The sequence below is a fragment of the Bombina bombina genome, chromosome 6 (genome assembly GCF_027579735.1).
Source record: "Bombina bombina isolate aBomBom1 chromosome 6, aBomBom1.pri, whole genome shotgun sequence".
Lineage (NCBI taxonomy): Eukaryota > Metazoa > Chordata > Amphibia > Anura > Bombinatoridae > Bombina > Bombina bombina.
The window spans coordinates 784,363,737-784,384,052 of NC_069504.1; the positions used below are offsets into that span (position 1 = coordinate 784,363,737).

The 20,316-nt window shown below is 38.1% G+C and overlaps 1 protein-coding gene across 1 annotated transcript in view; it reads right to left on the reverse strand.

The window, feature by feature from the left end:
- LOC128664610 (aspartate aminotransferase, cytoplasmic-like) overlaps positions 1-20,316 on the reverse strand; it is a 231,497-nt gene that overhangs the window by 5,628 nt on the left and 205,553 nt on the right. Inside the window, exon 9 of the mRNA XM_053719426.1 lies at positions 3,030-3,172. Within this exon, the coding sequence (XP_053575401.1) occupies positions 3,030-3,172 (143 nt within the window). The remainder of the gene's footprint in view (positions 1-3,029; positions 3,173-20,316) is intronic.

Sequence of the window (20,316 nt, forward strand, 5' to 3'; positions counted from 1 at the left end):
TGATATTTGAAGCATTAACTGTTGATAAGTTTACCCAGTTTAAATAGGAATAATTTAGGTAATCTAGCATTAGACTTAGGGTTAGGTTTAGGGGTTAATAACTTTAGTATAGTGGCGGCGACATTGGGGGCAGCAGATTAGGGGTTAATAAGTGTAGTTAGGTGGTGGCGATTTTTGGGGCAGCATTAGGGGTTAATAACAGTAATATAGGTTGCGGCGTTGTTAGGGACAGCAGATTGAGGGTTAATAATATTTAACTAGTGTTTGCGATGCGGGAGTGCAGCGGTTTAGGGGTTAATATGTTTACTATAGTGGCAACAATGTCCGGAGTGGCAGATTAGGGGTTAATAATGTTATTTTAGTGTTTGCAATGCGGGAGGTCCTCGGTTTACTGGTTAATAGGTAGTTTATGGATGTTAGTGTACTTTGTAAAACTTTAGTTATGAGTTTTATGGTACAGCTTTGTAACTTTCAGGTGGCGGTACAGATCTTGTAGTTATAGGCTGTACCGCTCACTTTTTGGCCCGACAGGCAAACTCGTAATACCGGCGCTATGGAAGTCCCATTGAAAAAGAACTTTTTGAAAGGTGCGATAGTTAAGTTGCTTGACGGCCAAAAAAGGTGTGCGGTACAGCTATACCTATAACACCTGTAATACCAGTGGTAGTGAAAAAAAAGCCATAACACTGCTTTTTCACTCATAACGCACAACTTGTAATCTACCTGATGGATAGGATTAGTCACATAAGGTACAGTGCACTGAAAACTGCGTAATTTGATTTACATTAGGAATGGTATTAAAATTAAAACATACGTCGGGTTCTCACTGTGTTCTTCATCCTCTATTGCAAACTTTTACACAACATAATGCTCTCATTTTTTCATGGGAGACAGCTCACCATTTCCATTATGGAAATTAGAGGAAAAAAGGTTCTATAAATCCAGAGACACCAAAATAATATTCACTAAAATTGTTTTTCCATGTCAAGCGGAGGTGATTGCCACTGTTGGTTGATGGTCCTGCTGTGCAGAAGTAACGAAGTAAAGCAGGGTACAATTCAGAGCAGCATGTTAGGTAATACATAGAGGATCAGAAAAAGGGAGCAGGAGAAATCAAAATGTAGTAATAGGCCAGGGTCATACACAGTAAGGTAGTCCAAACAAGGCTTCAAGAAAAGGTAGGGTGTTGCTGGTCTTTTATTATTGTATGTGCAGCTTTCTATATACTATGATTTAGCTGTATTAGTTTTCTTGGTATAGCTGTTTGCTACACTGTGAATATGTAATTTTACTTCTTCATGTATTTAAAAATAAAATTGGTACTATTTAAGAGTGCTAAATTCCCTTGCTCTTGACTAGCTGTATTTTCATCTATCCATTCTTTCTTTTAATACTGTATATAGTTTTTGTTGCTTTATACATTTTATGTCAACTGGTTCAGTATTATATATGCTTATTAGGACTTTAAGGGTGATGGGGGAAAATCCACATGTACCCCATATTCAATGTGCCTAGAGGGATATGGCTGCACCCCACTGAAAAGGACCACAGAAGACTCAAACTATTTTCTGCAATTGTCATTTTCCTCATTTAGAGGAGGATTGCCTGATATTTCAGGGCTGGACCATCTTTTATGGGTGGGATCAGAGTGATATACTTCAGGAAAGTTCTCCTCTGTGAAAGGCACAGTTGGGAAAAAGAGGCTACTCAAAGGTGGTTACCCACCAAAGAATAAGCTACTGACCATTATTTGGATCTGGTAGCACTCTCTCTCTGGGGAAAATCTCCCTAAAGTTTACGGGGGAAACCATATATGGACTACCTGTTCAAAGTGCCTAGAGGGATATTACTGCACCTCACAGATGAGGCCCACAAAAAGGCTAAAACGAATGTCTGGGGTTGCCATCTTCCTTGTTCAGAGGGGGATTGTCTGCTGCTTCAGAATTGGACTGCCCTTTGTAGGTGCCATCAGACTGATATACTTCTGGAAAATTATCCTTTGTGAAAGGGACAATTGGGCTAAACACTGCTCCTAGGTGGTGACTGGCCAAAAAACAAGCTGTTGTTCATTCCTGGTTGAGCGCTTCTCTCTTTGTGTTTATATCAATTCTTTATATGATTAGTTATTTGGTTTTATTTTATTAAATAAATAGAATTTTCACATATACTGCATGGCTGTTGGCATAATATGATAATTATATTTATCTATATCAATACTTATTTATCCTATTATATAAAAGGCCAAGTGTGTTTGTCTGAAGCTGTCATGCGCAGTAAAGACAGCACGAGGACAAACACACCTGGCCTTACCTGACATGCTGTTGCTGGGAAAGTGGGCGTGGTTGGGGGAAGAGAGAAAAAGAGAGGGGGGAAGAAAGAAAAAGAGAGGGGCGAGAGAGAGAGAGAGAAAAAGAGAGGGGGAGAGAGAGCAATAGAGAGGGGGAGAGAGAGAAAAAGAGAGGGGGGGGGAGAGAGAGAGCAATAGAGAGGGGAGAGAGAGAGAAAAAGAGAGGAGGGAGAGAGAGCAATAGAGAGTGGGAGAGAGAGAGCAAAAGAGAGGGAGAGAGAGCACGCAAAAGAGAGGGGGGAGACAGACAGCACAAAAGAGAGAACGCAAAAGAGAGGGGGGAGAGTGAGAACTTAAAAGAGAGGGGGGAGAGAGAGCTCAAAAGAGAGGGGGAGAGAGAGCAAAAGAGAGGGGGAGAGAGCAAAAGAGAGGGGGGAGAGAGAGAGCAAAAGAGAGGTGGAGTGAGCACAAAAGAGAGGGGGGAGAGAGCAAAAGAGAGGGGGAGAGGGAGAGCAAAAGAGAGGTGGAGCGAGAGAGAGCGCAAAAGAGAGGGGGAGAGAGTGCAAAAGAGAGGGGGAGAGAGAGCAAGGGGTGGGACCATTGTACTGCAAAAAATGGCCCGTGTGAACAGGCTTTAGGACTAGTATATAATATTTGTGTATTATATATTGATCTGGGTAAAACTACTTTTATTATCTAAGGGTTCATAATCATAGATGCTCTGGAAAAGGTTAATACGTACACGTGAGTCCAGTGTAGCTGAACAAGCCAGTTTGATTGGTGATGTGCTCCCAAGATTGTAAAGTTCCCAGAAGTCTTAGTTTCCCCTTCATTTTCTCTCGTATGATCATGAGGCGCTTAGCTGCTTCTTTAATACTTTCCTTCCTTTTAACAAAAGAATGGAACATTTATAAAATATTTTGTTGTGATGCTTTTCATGAATAGTTTTATTTCTGCAATTACTAATATTTGATTGTGAAATAAATGCCTAGATTTCACCACATCACATTAATACAATGTAAGTGCTTTTAATGAAATAACATAGAGACCAACATTTTACTTTTATTGATGGATAAAGTGTGTGGTTACATATAAAAGTTTCTGAATGCTTATGTTAAATTTCCCAATCAAACAATAAAAAGCGTTGAAATTCAGATTATTTCATTCTTAGATAAACTAAAACTCCCCTCTCTTACCAATTCAGCCATAGAAGAGTTATTAACGCCCTTCACAATAATTGAACTTTGACCCTTTTCAAATTATTTGCAGAGGCTCGAGATCAGGGATCGCTTAGAAAATAATTTTTAAAAGCCACTATCCTTGCAATACCGAAGCAAGGAAAGGATCCTGCCCAATGTAGCAGCTATAGACCTATCTCGCTGATAAACCTGGATGCTAAATTATATGCCAAACTCTGGGCTAACCGCCTACGCCTTCTCCTCCCCAGTCTTATACACCCAGACCAAGTAGGGTTTACATTTGGTAGGGAAGGCCCTGATAACACCAGTAGAGTACTTAATATTCTTTCAGAATCCTCTAGACTAAAACATTCCATGCTGGCCCTGTCTCTAGATGCAGAAAAAGCGTTTGACAGGGTCAGATGGAAATACTTATGGCTGGTACTACACCAATTTGGATTCCCACAGGAAATTATCAGTGCTATCCAAGCATTATATTCCAACCCATCGGCCATAGTTAAAGGCCTAGGATTTATCTCCATGGAGTTCCCCATAACAAATGGTACATGACAGGGCTGTCCCCCTTAATCTTCACCCTGGCTATTGAACCCCTAGCACAAGCCATTTGTAATTCACCACAAATCCACGGAGTTTCAGTAAGTCAGGAGAGTGAAAAGATCACACTTTTTGCGAACAATATAGCGCTATTCTTGTCTAACCCAATAGGCTCTCTACCAGCAGTATTTGATACTATAAAAAGCTTTAGTAAGTATAGCTATTGCAAAATAAACATCTCCAAAACAGAAGCTCAGCCCATCCATATCCCTGAATTTGAATTAGATATTCTGCAAACAACCTATGATTTCCAGTGGTCTACAGATACAATTAGACATTTAGGGCTACAATTAGGCCCAGACCTAAAATTAGTAAAAGACAAAAACTACAATCATATCTTCCATGAAATTTCTTTCCTTTTAAATTCATGGAAATTCCATGAAATTTCATGGCTAGGCCGTATAGCCTAGTTGAAGAGGTCAATCCTTCCCAAAATCCTGTACTACTTCAGATGCCTACCTCTTAATCTCTCTAAGGTGCAACTAAACAAATTCCACTCATTATTTCAGACATATATATGGGATCCTCAAGGCCGAGAATAGCAGGGAAAATATTACAAAAAAGATATGATCAAGGAGGGATTGCTATGCCTAACATCTCCCACTATTATGAGGCCACCCGTTTTACACATATTTCTGCATGGTCAGAATAAGGAGAACCGCAAAGATGGAAGGCTATAGAACGAACAACCTTACCGATAGGGCGACTTTCCCTGGATTCCAACCTACCACTTAGGAGTAACAAAGATAAAAAATGAAATAGTGCTAGAAAATCTAGGAGCCTGGCACTCCCTTAGACACCTGTCTGACATAGCACCCCATCCTTCACCAGTGTATTCAGTAGAGGGTCTTCTTACTAACCTTCCGGATACACATGGTACCCACTGGAAGGCATGGAACGTACAGACAGACTCCCAGCTCTATGTTTGTGACACTTTACCTCTACCAGGAGACTTTGCTCCTCCTGTTCCAAATCCCCCCCCCCTTGGTTCCCATTTGAGTGTACCAGACTATATAAATGGTTACTATCATGGGGATTTCCCAAATCAAATTGGCGCCCATATACTATTTGGGAAAAAATGTGGCAATCCAAAACTAAATTACCCAAGGCCCTCTTATGGCATTACGCTATGATACAAGCATCTTGTAATTCTGACAGGATTTGGCAGCTTCGAGCATGGGAATATGACATGACCATTACTATCTTAGATAAAGACATTCAACAAGCGACTGTACTCACAAAGAAAACCCTACACTGTGAAAATTCTATCCAATCCTATATGAAAATTCTCCTGAGATGGTACTACACCCCGGCTAGACTTTCACAGATGTTCCCAAACCATTCCCCCTTGTGCTGGAGAAACTGCGGAGAGAGAAGCTCAGACCTCCACATTTGGTGGAGCTGCCCGGCACTTGTCATTTGCTGGGTACAGGTGTTTCAAATATTTAAAGACATGGGGCTTACTTTGCCACAGAGACCTGAAATAGCCCTGTTACACATTTTCCCTCCCAAAATTCCAAAATCTCAATCTAAACTGGTCATCTTCATATTAGCGGCTAGTAAACTTTGCATAGCGAGAGCCTGGAAACAGTCTGCACCCCCTGAGATTTCAGCGATACACGAGACAATAAAATACTTTGATAAGATGGAAATAAATTTTTATCTTACTCTGAACAAAGAGGATCTGTTCTGGGATATTTGGGAACCATGGTTCCACTACAGCGAAACACTGGACAAAGTTGATAAGGTCTAAATACTCCCTTTCCTCACCTTGTGGTGAGCTTTATACACCCTTATCTGGACCCCTCCCTACATCCCCCCTCTTCCCTCCCTCCCGACCACTCATCACGTCTGGAACTGTTTACATAGACACCTAGAGAGTTTCCTCCATGGAAGCCAGAACACAAAAAACTAAATTCAATAACCTTTATGTAGAGATGATTATAGCTCACTCAAAATGTTTACTTGTAACTGTTGTACTAAGTTTCTCTAAGTTGTGTGAGGGATCACCTGTTTTTCTTGAAAATGTTATTACACTAAAATGTTTAAGCAAACTATGGCCTAGATTTGGAGTTCGGCGGTAAAAGGGCTGTTAACGCTCCGCGGGCTTTTTTCTGGCCGCACCATAAATTTAACTCTGGTATCGAGAGTTCAAATAAATGCTGCGTTAGGCTCCAAAAAAGGAGCGTAGAGCATTTTTACCGCAAATGCAACTCTCGATACCAGAGTTGCTTACGGACGCGGCCGGCCTCAAAAACGTGCTCGTGCACGATTCTCCCATAGGAAACAATGGGGCTGTTTGAGCTGAAAAAAAACCTAACACCTGCAAAAAAGCAGCGTTCAGCTCCTAACGCAGCCCCATTGTTTCCTATGGGGAAACACTTCCTACGTCTGCACCTAACACCCTAACATGTACCCCGAGTCTAAACACCCCTAACCTTACACTTATTAACCCCTATTCTGCCGCCCCCGCTATCGCTGACCCCTGCATATTTTTTTTAACCCCTAATCTGCCGCTCCGTAAACCGCCGCAACCTACGTTATCCCTATGTACCCCAAATCTGCTGCCCTAACATCGCCGACCCCTATATTATATTTATTAACCCCTAATCTGCCCCCCTCAACGTCGCCGCTACCTACCTACACTTATTAACCCCTAATCTGCCGAGCGGACCTGAGCGCTACTATAATAAAGTTATTAACCCCTAATCCGCCTCACTAACCCTATCATAAATAGTATTAACCCCTAATCTGCCCTCCCTAACATCGCCGACACCTACCTTCAATTATTAACCCCTAATCTGCCGAGCGGACCTCACCGCTACTATAATAAATGTATTAACCCCTAAAGCTAAGTCTAACCCTAACACTAACACCCCCCTAAGTTAAATATAATTTAAATCTAGCGAAATTAATTATCTCTTATTAAATAAATTATTCCTATTTAAAGCTAAATACTTACCTGTAAAATAAATCCTAATATAGCTACAATATAAATTATAATTATATTATAGCTATTTTAGGATTAATATTTATTTTACAGGCAACTTGGTATTTATTTTAACCAGGTACAATAGCTATTAAATAGTTAAGAACTATTTAATAGCTACCTAGTTAAAATAATAACAAATTTACCTGTAAAATAAATCCTAACCTAAGATATAATTAAACCTAACACTACCCTATCAATAAATTAATTAAATAAACTACCTACAATTACCTACAATTAACCTAACACTACACTATCAATAAATTAATTAAACACAATTGCTACAAATAAATACAATTAAATAAACTAGCTAAAGTACAAAAAATAAAAAAGAACTAAGTTACAAAAAATAATAAAATATTTACAAACATAAGAAAAATATTACAACAATTTTAAACTAATTACACCTACTCTAAGCCCCCTAATAAAATAACAAAGCCCCCCAAAATAAAAAATTCCCTACCCTATTCTAAATTTAAAAAGTTACAAGCTCTTTTACCTTACCAGCCCTGAACAGGGCCCTTTGCGGGGCATGCCCCAAGAATTTCAGCTCTTTTGCCTGTAAAAAAAAACATACCATACCCCCCCCAACATTACAACCCACCACCCACATACCCCTAATCTAACCCAAACCCCCCTTAAAGAAACCTAACACTAAGCCCCTGAAGATCTTCCTACCTTGTCTTCACCATACCAGGTTCACCGATCCGTCCTGGCTCCAACATCTTCATCCAACCCAAGCGGGGGTTGGCGATCCATCATCCGGTGCTGAAGAGGTCCAGAAGAGGCTCCAAAGTCTTCCTCCTATCCGGCAAGAAGAGGACATCCGGACCGGCAAACATCTTCTCCAAGCGGCATCTTCAATCTTCTTCCATCCGGTGCGGAGCGGGTCCATCTTGAAGCAGGCGACGCGGATCCATCCTCTTCTTCCGTTGTCTCCCGACGAATGACGGTTCCTTTAAGGGACGTCATCCAAGATGGCGTCCCTCGAATTCCGATTGGCTGATAGGATTCTATCAGCCAATCGGAATTAAGGTAGGAATTTTCTGATTGGCTGATGGAATCAGCCAATCAGAATCAAGTTCAATCCGATTGGCTGATCCAATCAGCCAATCAGATTGAGCTCGCATTCTATTGGCTGATCGGAACAGCCAATAGAATGCGAGCTCAATCTGATTGGCTGATTGGATCAGCCAATCGGATTGAACTTGATTCTGATTGGCTGATTCCATCAGCCAATCAGAAAATTCCTACCTTAATTCCGATTGGCTGATAGAATCCTATCAGCCAATCGGAATTCGAGGGACGCCATCTTGGATGACGTCCCTTAAAGGAACCGTCATTCGTCGGGAGACAACGGAAGAAGAGGATGGATCCGCGTCGCCTGCTTCAAGATGGACCCGCTCCGCACCGGATGGAAGAAGATTGAAGATGCCGCTTGGAGAAGATGTTTGCCGGTCCGGATGTCCTCTTCTTGCCGGATAGGAGGAAGACTTTGGAGCCTCTTCTGGACCTCTTCAGCACCGGATGATGGATCGCCAACCCCCGCTTGGGTTGGATGAAGATGTTGGAGCCAGGACGGATCGGTGAACCTGGTATGGTGAAGACAAGGTAGGAAGATCTTCAGGGGCTTAGTGTTAGGTTTCTTTAAGGGGGGTTTGGGTTAGATTAGGGGTATGTGGGTGGTGGGTTGTAATGTTGGGGGGGGGTATGGTATGTTTTTTTTTACAGGCAAAAGAGCTGAAATTCTTGGGGCATGCCCCGCAAAGGGCCCTGTTCAGGGCTGGTAAGGTAAAAGAGCTTGTAACTTTTTTAATTTAGAATAGGGTAGGGAATTTTTTATTTTGGGGGGCTTTGTTATTTTATTAGGGGGCTTAGAGTAGGTGTAATTAGTTTAAAATTGTTGTAATATTTTTCTTATGTTTGTAAATATTTTATTATTTTTTGTAACTTAGTTCTTTTTTATTTTTTGTACTTTAGCTAGTTTATTTAATTGTATTTATTTGTAGCAATTGTGTTTAATTAATTTATTGATAGTGTAGTGTTAGGTTAATTGTAGGTAATTGTAGGTAGTTTATTTAATTAATTTATTGATAGGGTAACATAGTAACATAGTAACATAGTAGATAAGGTTGAAAAAAGACTGAAGTCCATCGAGTTCAACCTATACAAATCTAAAATACTTACAAAAAGCTCCAGTTAAGCTTAAATAACCCCATTAAAATGTGACCCATTTAATACTAGCAATCATATCCATGAATTTTGTTTATATACAGAAATTTATCCAGACTATTTTTAAATGTATCTATGGCATTGGCATTCACTACCTCCTTTGGTAATGAGTTCCACAATTTTATTGCTCTTACAGTGAAAAAACGTTTCCGTTGCAGGAGATTAAATCTCCTTTCCTCCAACCTTAAATTATGACCTCTTGTCAGAACCAATTTTCTTGGAATAAAAAGAGCTTCTGCCATCTCTGTATATGGGCCTTGAATATATTTATATAAAGTAATCATGTCACCTCTCAAGCGCCTTTTTTCTAAAGAGAACAGACCCAGTTTGGCTAGCCTCTCCTCATAGGTTAATTTCTCCAATCCCCTTATTAGCTTTGTGGCCCTTCTCTGAACTTTTTCTAGTTCTGCAATATCTTTTTTAGCAATCGGTCCCCAGAACTGCACTCCAAACTCAAGGTGAGGTCTTACCAGGGCTTTATATAATGACAGAATTATGCTTTCCTCCCTTGAATCAATGCCTCTTTTAATACATGGTAGTATCTTATTAGCCTTTGAAGCCGCTGCCCTGCATTGTGCACTCATCTTTAGCTTGTTATCTATTACTACTCCTAAATCCCTTTCCTCCTGTGTTTGGCTAAGTCTTGTCCCATTTAAAAAATACATAGCCTGCTTATTTTTACTTCCAAAATGTAGAACCTTACATTTTTCCGTATTAAATCTCATTTTCCATTCACTTGCCCATAGTTCTAATTTTAGCAAATCCCTTTGCAAAGAGAGTTCATCCTGCTCTGACCTAATGACCTTACTTAACTTAGTATCATCTGCAAAAATAGAGATGTCGCTATTTAATCCTTGCTCCAAGTCATTTATAAAAATATTAAAAAGAACAGGGCCCAGTACTGATCCCTGGGGGACGCCACTGATTACCTTTGTCCAATCTGAGTATGATCCATTTACTGCTACTCGTTGCTCCCTATCTTTTATCCAGTTATTTATCCATGAGCTAACATTTTCAGCTATTCCCAGTCCCTTAATTTTGTGCATTAATCTCTCATGTGGCACTGTATCAAATGCCTTTGCAAAATCTAAGTATATCACATCAACTGATTCCCCTTTATCTATATTTTTACTTACTTCCTCGTAGAATCTAATTAGATTAGTTTGACATGATCTATTTCTCCTAAAGCCATGCTGATTAGAACTCATAATCTTGTTTACACGAATATGCTCATCAATATAATCCCTTATAATCCCTTCAAATATCTTCCCCACTATTGATGTCAGACTTACTGGTCTATAGCTTCCTGGATCATCCCTGCTTCCCTTTTTGAAGAGTGGCACCACATCAGCTTTACGCCAATCCTGGGGTACCATGCCTGAGGATAATGAGTCTTGAAAAATTAAGAGTAAAGGTTTGTCTATAACAGTGCTAAGTTCACTTAACACCCTTGGGTGTATTCCATCTGGGCCTGGAGTTTTATTTACCTTAATATTTTTTAGTTTTTTCCTGATATCCTCTAAACAAAACCCAGTTAGTGGTATGGACTGGCATGTTCTATTCTGTTCCAAAGTATCATTCAATGGTTCCTCTCTTGTGTATACTGAAGAAAAAAACTGGTTTAGTACCTCAGCCTTCTCCCTGTCATTATTTATCATGCTACCCTCCACACATTTTAATGTACCTATATTATCCTTCTTAGATTTTTTGCTATTTATGTACTTAAAGAACCTTTTAGGGTTAGACTTAGAATCCTTGGCAATTAATTTTTCATTTTCAATTTTGGCTAATTTGATTGCTTTTTTGCATGCTTTGTTACATTCCTTATAAATATTGTATGCCGAGTCTGTACTATTTTCTTTTAATAATTTAAATGCCCTACGTTTTTTCCTAATTTCTTTTAACACATTTTTATTTAGCCATAACGGCTTAGTTTTTTTATTTTTATTTTTATAACCATATGGTATGTATTGATATGTATATTTATTTAACAAATTTTTAAATATTATCCATTTATCCTCTGTATTTTTATTAGAAAATACATTGTCCCAATTTATATTATTTAATGATTTCCTTAAATCGTTGAATTTTGCTTTCTTGAAATTAAAAGTCTTAGTTAAGCCTTTAAAACACTGCATATGAAAAGAGATTTCAAATGTGACCATGTTATGATCACTGTTACCCAAATGTTCTTTAACTTCTATGTTTGATATTATATCTGTATTGTTTGATAGCACTAAATCCAATATAGCTTTACTTCTAGTTGGCTCCTCTATTAATTGTGACAAGAAGTTATCCCTGAGAACATTTAAAAATCTATCCCCCTTAGCTGAATTACTAGTTTCATTGGCCCAGTTTATATCAGGGTAGTTAAAATCTCCCATAATTACAGCACTGTTATTAGCAGCCTTACCTATTTGGATAAGTAGTTGAGTTTCCTCCAGGTCACTAATGTTGGGAGGCTTGTAGCATGTTCCTAGTAATATTTTTTTAGGATTTTTCCCCCCATTCTTTATTTCAACCCACAGGGTCTCTACATTGTCACTTGTATCATAAATATCTTCCCTTATTGTAGGTTTAAGGTCAGGTTTAATATACATGCAGATTCCTCCACCCCTTTTATTATTCCTGTCCCTCCTAAATAATGTATACCCCTCTAAGTTAACTGCCCAGTCATGTGAATCATCCCACCAAGTTTCCGTTATACTGATAACATCATAGTCCTCTTCTGCAACTAAGAGCGTCAGCTCCCCCATTTTACCTGTCATGCTTCTTGCATTTGTTGTCATACATTTAATTTTCATGTGCTTTCTGCTGCTACTTGGTGTACTTTCCTCTATACTTTCTAATGTGACATTTCTTAAGTCATCCCTTCCTTGAGATATTAAGGGAGTGACATATTCAGACACTGATCTCTCTGTTCTATTTTGTTCTAATTTACCCTCCCCCCCTTTGCCTAGTTTAAAAGGTTCTCTAAACGTGCTACCATCCTTTCCCCCAACACACCTGCACCCATGTCATTCAGGTGCAATCCATCCTTACTGTACAATTTATACCCTAGTGAAAAATCAGCCCAGTGTTCTAAAAAGTCAAACCCCTCATTTTTACACCATGTTTTTAGCCATGAATTAACAGACCTTAGCTCCTTCTGCCTTACTGAGTTAACACACGGCACTGGTAATATCTCAGAAAATATTACTTTGGAGGTCCTTGCTTTAAGCTTGCTACCTAACTCCCTGAAGTCATTTTTTAGGACTCTCCATCTCCCACTGATTTCTTCATTAGTACCAATATGCACCATGACTGCAGGATCAGACCCGCATCCCTCTAACAATCTATCAATACGCTCCACAATATGCCTAACACGAGCCCCTGGAAGACAGCAAACTGTTCTATGTAAAGGGTCTGGATGACAAATTACCCTATCAACCTTCCTTATAATAGAGTCTCCTACCACCAACATCTGCCTCTGGCCCTGACTTGTATGCCCCTCTTCCATGACTGAAGGACTGCCCACCATAGTATGCTCCTCTTCCACAGCTAAAGGACTGTTCACTATACTAGGCAACACGGCCCTCTCTGACACTGCCACCCCTGAACTGATATCCCCAACATCTTCACTTAATCTTGCAAATCTATTGGGGTGTACCAGCTCAGAACTGGCCTGTCTCTTCCGCTTACTTCGCCCTCTAACTGTGACCCAGCTACATCCTGGAGTCTCCTCATCTGAATCCTCCCCATTCCCACTGCTGGAACCATTAACAACCAGCTCAGTCCTATCCATTTCCCTTTCAAGTGTCTGAATTTCATGTAGTGTTGCAATTCGTTCCTCCAGATCCCCAATACGAGTTTCTAAAGAGACAATATGCTCGCACTTGCCACAAACATATAATCCCAGAAGCGGCTGCTCCAGTGATGCAAACATGTGGCAAGCTGTACACTGAATGAGATTCTCACACATTCTTAATAAAAGGTTTAACTTAAAAGTATAAAATAAATATATTTCCCCTTGGTTACCCCAAAACCTTGTTTGCCTAACTACCTTGGTTAGCTAACTATTATACTTAAACAGACAATGTTACTTTAACAGAGAATCAATACAGCAAGCCTAAAAGAGCAAGCTCACAGAGTAAATGTGCTAAATTTATAGGCTTGCAAGGCCCAAACAGGTGAAAATAATCCCACCCCTAATTACCCACACAGACAGAAAAAAAAAAAAAAAAATTGGAATGCTAGAAATAAAGATATTTAGTTATTTCCTTTTTTAAAAATAAAAATGCAACCCTTGCAAAGCAAATAATTTAGAAAATAGCTTGGTTAGCTATTATACTTAGACAATGTTACTTTAACAGAGAATCAATACAGCAAGCCTAAAAGAGCCAAGTGTTAGGTTTAATTATATCTTAGGTTAGGATTTATTTTACAGGTAAATTTGTTATTATTTTAACTAGGTAGCTATTAAATAGTTCTTAACTATTTAATAGCTATTGTACCTGGTTAAAATAATTAAAAAGTTGCCTGTAAAATAAATATTAATCCTAAAATAGCTATAATATAATTATAATTTATATTGTAGCTATATTAGGATTTATTTTACAGGTAAGTATTTAGCTTTAAATAGGAATAAGTTATTTAATAAGAGTTAATTTATTTCGTTAGATGTAAATTATATTTAACTTAGGGGGGTGTTAGTATTAGGGTTAGACTTAGCTTTAGGGGTTAATACATTTATTAGAATAGCGGTGAGCTCCGCTCGGCAGATTAGGGGTTAATAATTGAAGGTAGGTGTCGGCGATGTTAGGGAGGGCAGATTAGGGGTTAATACTATTTATGATAGGGTTAGTGAGGCGGGTTAGGGGTTAATAACTTTATTATAGTAGCGCTCAGGTCCGCTCGGCAGATTAGGGGTTAATAAGTGTAGGCAGGTGTCGGCGACGTTGAGGGGGGCAGATTAGGGGTTAATAAATATAATATAGGGGTCGGCGGTGTTAGGGGTAGCAGATTAGGGGTACATAGGGATAACGTAGGTGGCGGCGCTTTGCGGTCGGAAGATTAGGGGTTAATTATTTTAAGTAGCTGGCGGCGACGTTGTGGGGGGCAGGTTAGGGGTTAATAAATGTAATACAGGGGTCGGCGGGGTTAGGGGCAGCAGATTAGGGGTACATAAGTATAACGTAGGTGGCGGTCGGCAGATTAGGGGTTAAAAATTTAAATCGAGTGGCGGCGATGTGGGGGGAGCTCGGTTTAGGGGTACATAGGTAGTTTATGGGTGTTAGTGTACTTTAGGGTACAGTAGTTAAGAGCTTTATGAACCGGCGTTAGCCAGAAAGCTCTTAACTCCTGCTATTTTCAGGCGGCTGGAATTTTGTCGTTAGAGCTCTAACGCTCACTTCAGAAACGACTCTAAATACCGGCGTTAGAAAGATCCCATTGAAAAGATAGGATACGCAAATGGCGTAGGGGGATCTGCGGTATGGAAAAGTCGCGGCTGAAAAGTGAGCGTTAGACCCTTTAATCACTGACTCCAAATACCAGCGGGCGGCCAAAACCAGCGTTAGGAGCCTCTAACGCTGGTTTTGACGGCTACCGCCGAACTCCAAATCTAGGCCTATTATATTTAAACGTATTGTAGTGAATTCTATTATGTGCCACTTACAGCTATTTATCATTTACTAAGAACTATATGTGGACTTGGATTATTGTCAGTTACATTCCCAGAGAACCTCCCAACACAACTTTGCTTTTATTGGACTCTGTTGCTTAGAAATGGACGCTGAACTAGGTACTGACACTTACTTGATCCTGTCCATATATATTTACTGTTTTTGTGTTCACGAGTTGTCATTCTAGTAGTTGTAGTTGTACTACTATTTATGTAAATTCAACTTCTAAATAAAAATTATTTCTAAAAAAAAAAAAAAGCAAGGAAATTCAGAAATCAAACTGCTTAATGAAATAGTAAATTGTACTATTATATTAATCGATCATCTTGGGTGGGCAGTAACATTTCTTATTTTCATGCTGCGAAATCTGATGGTGCTCTACAAAATACCTGATAATAATAATAATGCTTCTCAACCAAATTATACACCAAAACCAAAGATGGACATTTTCTTACAAAAGGAATCAGTAAAAACAGCTCTACACAAATGAGGTATAAATTAAAATAAAAATAAATCTTTATTAAATATCCTTTAAAAACAAAGCATATGGAAATATTCCATAAGAGGTTTTGAACCAATTGTTTACTTAATGATAGTCAAGTATGCATAAATTCCTCATTTATGTGGAGTAAATTAAACACCAAGCAATGAAGAACAGAATATAAATATAATTATTTACTAAATAATATCATAAAAGTAAAAAAGCAAGCTTTGTCAGATACTGTAAAAGGAAATACCACAATTTTATAAGGATTATACTTTGTTCCCCCACTCTACTTAAATTCTTTCACAGACCTGGTTAGTAGGCAACAATATGGAGTAGCTAGACTTCCCTGTAACAATTCCTCTCCCAGGAATACTAACATACAAAGATATTTTTTAAATACAATATACAATACACTAGCCCCTGGAAACAAATTGAAACCAGGTAAAAGACCTACTATTATAAAGAGCACTTTATACTTAGCTTGATAGAATGTATTCAGTGAGAACTTCAAATTTATATTTTCAAAACATAAAAAATAGGTAACTCAAATTGTATTTCCCAATAATAATTTAAGTAAATAGGTACCTTTTTGGGACCAGTCTTTCTAGGATATCATTAGAAATACCACAGAAGGTCTCCCCAATAGTATTCTAGTCAGGAGTAATGCTTCATATATGAGACAGAGAATTCACATAGTATAACCAACTTTAAAATTTAGAAAATCCAAACACATTTTAGCACCTTCAAAAAATGCTTATTGACAGGAGTAGGCTGTGGTTTTACCCTGCATCATGGGTAATGTTAACTCATAACAATGCTACTAAATTGTGTAAAGATTTTCAATTTGACCTACACAGACATCTAGAAAGCATTTGGGTCCAAAATTCTTTCAATAATCTTCTCAATTTATCCACACCCACGTACAAGAGTATGAATAAATATAAAACTCTCTAAATTTTTTCATATTATGAATGGCACCAGACAGGGCAGCCCCCTACCATCAATTATATTTGTGCGCACAATCAATTTACTAGCTTAGCATATTACAACCTGAGATCCAAGTGAATTTAAAATAGCTTTGTAAGCTAAAAATATCCAACTCTCAGTAATCTATACCTACATTTCTAAAATAATTTAGAGCTTTTGAAATGGTTTCTAACGTATATACTGATATTTACTACCTTAACATACATATCCATGAGGTGCAAATTCATGTGTTCTAATGGATCAATTATACAGCCAACAATTTCAGTCATTTTATTTATGTTTTTATATCGCATATTTTTCTATTGTTTACTTTGGGTTTAAGCTATATTAGAGCTCTCTTTATTTATAGTTTTGCATGTATATCTATATCTATATATATATATATATATATACACCATATATTCCTTTAACAGAAATGCCTATGCCTTTAAAGAAAGTTACACATGTATTTCACACTGTTTTTACACTGAAGAGGGGTCGAATTCTAATGAGGAGTGAGGGAACCTGTCTGTATGGGAGAAGGATTCATTATATTTTGAGAAAAGCTCTTCAGTTAACTTACACAATGGCTATGAAATATGATTGACGTAACTTGTAGACATGCCTGCTACACTAACTGTTTTTATTGTTAGAAGTGTTACAAGGGAGGTAGGAGTGATCAAGGGAGAAGTTTTCTGGGCAACATCAAAGAGAGAAACGCCTGTTACATCTGCTGCATGGTTTATGTTACCTGACCGTAGCCGTTATTCTGCCCAGTCTTGTACGCTGATATTAATGCCTTATTTAAAATCTGGAGATAAGTAATGTTTAAAGTTTAATAATAACCTTGCTAATAAGGTGATTACTGATTTATGTGATTGCATTAAGGTCACAATAAAATAAAATTGTTTTCCTGTTGGGTAAGTGGCTCGCTCTCCCAGGCTCATGAGCTTTAACCCGGTTAAAGTTTCTGTGGGCGTACATGCACAATTAACTGAATGAAGAGGCGGGATACCTTTCTTTATGAACTTATATCTTTGGATGACAAACATTGGGCTTAACAATTTTAAAAGTGGCATCATATACACATTTAAACAAACACCTACTTTTTATTAAACACATACTAACTTAAAATGGATACGGACATAGGTGATACAGATGAAAGTGGTTTTGTATTTGAGGATCTTACAAAGATACTCGAACTTAATACAGAGGATGTACAAGAGCTTATTAAAGATGCCGACAATAATCTTGACAACCTTTTTATTCATATGGACAACCGGAGCAAGAGGGACATAAAATTAGAGCTAGATATTAAGACATTCTTAATCTACCAATAAAAACAGAGAATTGAGAATAAAGAAATTTCCATCATTCTATGTGACATGTGCTGACTTCATAACAAGACCCTAATAGATATACTCATTGAATATAAGAGGGAACAGAGAATAGTGCTTAGACATCAAATACAAGAACTTCAACAGGATCTCAAAACCTTTTAGACAGATGTGGAGTTTAAATTTTATGACAAGCAATTTAAACAGAACATGATGAACTTTCAGAAAGAACTTTGGGCTTTTAAATTGCAGAAAGTAAACAGCGATAAAATGGACGATGAATCTTAACAATGTATATGGATAGACAAGTTTTACTTCCCAATTCAGAGAATTAAAGGGGTAAAAATAGAAGAGCTAAGAAAAACAAACAGGTGTAATTTAGCAACACAGAGTATGACTGTGACACATCTGACAAGGACTCTGCCAATGATCCAACAAATGACTCTATGTCTGCACTTAATTTACCTTTTAGCCTCTACTAGCAGGCAGTCAAAAAACGAATCACCCCCACTACCTCCCATATTATTAAATTCAGGAAAAAGGTACGTAGAGGGGTGGGGGGATTCAGAAAAAGAATAAAGACAACACATAACAGACACTGCAAACGCAAGGGCCCAGAACCAGACAGAAATAGGAATACACACAACAAATTTGATTAATTTATCTGACTACACCCTTAGTGATGTAGAACATGCTGTTTTGTCTAAAGTACTGGACTTTGCCCCAACTAGTCACTTCAACCTCTTCCAGACCATCTTGGACGTTAATAAATTTATATGATCATTAACGCTAAGAAAACATTACTTTGATGATTCCTGTGGTCTGGAGCAGGTTGAGGAAGAAAGAGACACTACATCTAATGATCCTTCCATAAATAACCAAAGCTGTTTAAGCTTTAGAGATATATGTGTTATATAGGACTTGGAGGATCTAAATCACATATCAAATCCAAATCTTAGACATGGGCCCTCAGAAAGGGATATATCCCTATCCACCTTTAAAAACAAAATCACATTTTATCCCATACACACTAGAGGCAATGCCTTAGAAGTTTTTCAACAAACTGTAGAGATACAACTCATGAAAATGCATGAACAGATAAAAACCAGTACTACTTCATATAGGGACAATCTTACACAACAAGAGAAATTGGCCCTTAAACAGTTACAAAATAATAAAAACATTGTCATATGTGACTCAGATTAAGGAGGCAATACAGTGATCTTAAAGAGACATGATTATACAGAAGAGGCTTTATGCCAATTGTCTGACAAGAACACATACTCCGTATTGAGGTCCAATCCCACAAAGGAATTTCGCTCAATCTTGGAGGAAATAAGAGTTTAGTGCATCCACCAGGGCATCCTATAGTGGCAGGTATAGGTCCCCTAAATGAATATCTTAGTGAATTGGTAGATACCTATCTCCAACCCTTTACCAGGTTATATTCAGGATACCACCTCACTCATAAATAAATTGTATACAATTAAATGGAAGGATACCTATAAACTTTTATCGCTCGATGTGGCATCCTTATACACTGTCATACCCCATTTCAAGGGATTAAAATCCATTAATTATTTTTTACAACATTGCTCAAATTACAGTGAAGAAACTATTGCATTTCTGGTTCAAGCAATTGAAAACTTATTGACACTCAATTTTTTTCTCTAGATATTCCATAAAAAAACTAGAATCCCTCTCGGTCTAAATTCTCAAATGGATGTAAATTTGTTTATTCAATGACCTTATCCATATCATTGAAAATATAATTAGTTGCGTTTCCTATTAAATGAATTGCCCATTTATTTTATACCATGTTGTGTAACAATATTATTTATAAATTTCAAGTATGGATTAATGTTCATTAGTGATAGGTGTTTTGACTTTTACTACAGGTACTGTGAGAGTTAAATTATGAATGTCTGTAACTAATTAAGTAATTTATCAATTAGAGCTGTGCATATATATTGCAGGCCTTTACCCTCACTCTTTATCAGTGATCAAGTGCCCTAACAGCACAAAACGCGTCTGTTGCTGGGGGCTTAGGCTCTCTCACTGTATCTGCTACTTGTTGTGTTTTTATGGTGCCCTGGCCTGTTTGCTTTTAAACCTCTGCAATAAATATTGGATTTTTTACCTTTTGTTCGTTCCTGTTGCTTGAGTACAGAGGATTCTGAGTTTCCAAGTTCACAATAAACACTGCTATTATTATTCTGCATTTTTTGTATAGCGTTCAATTTTTCAGTACTAGTGAGAGTGCTCCCCAGTATCAGGAAAGAACATTTGGTACCAGAAGTTGGGTCATTATTACTGAGAAACTGGAAGCTTATGATGTTCATTTGGATTTTGTGTTGATTGTTTGGTGGTTTGTTACTGTATGCTACTGTGCGAAATGCCTGGATTCAAATTCTGCACTGCCCAGTTGGTTAGGTGTTAATCCCTAGCTCTGGCATAAAGTTGGGAGAAATAAGAAATAAGGCACCAATTGAACCAGAAGTAAATCAACCATTAAGGGACATGGTACAGCGTTTGGATCCTACAGGCAGCTACAGAGGTTGT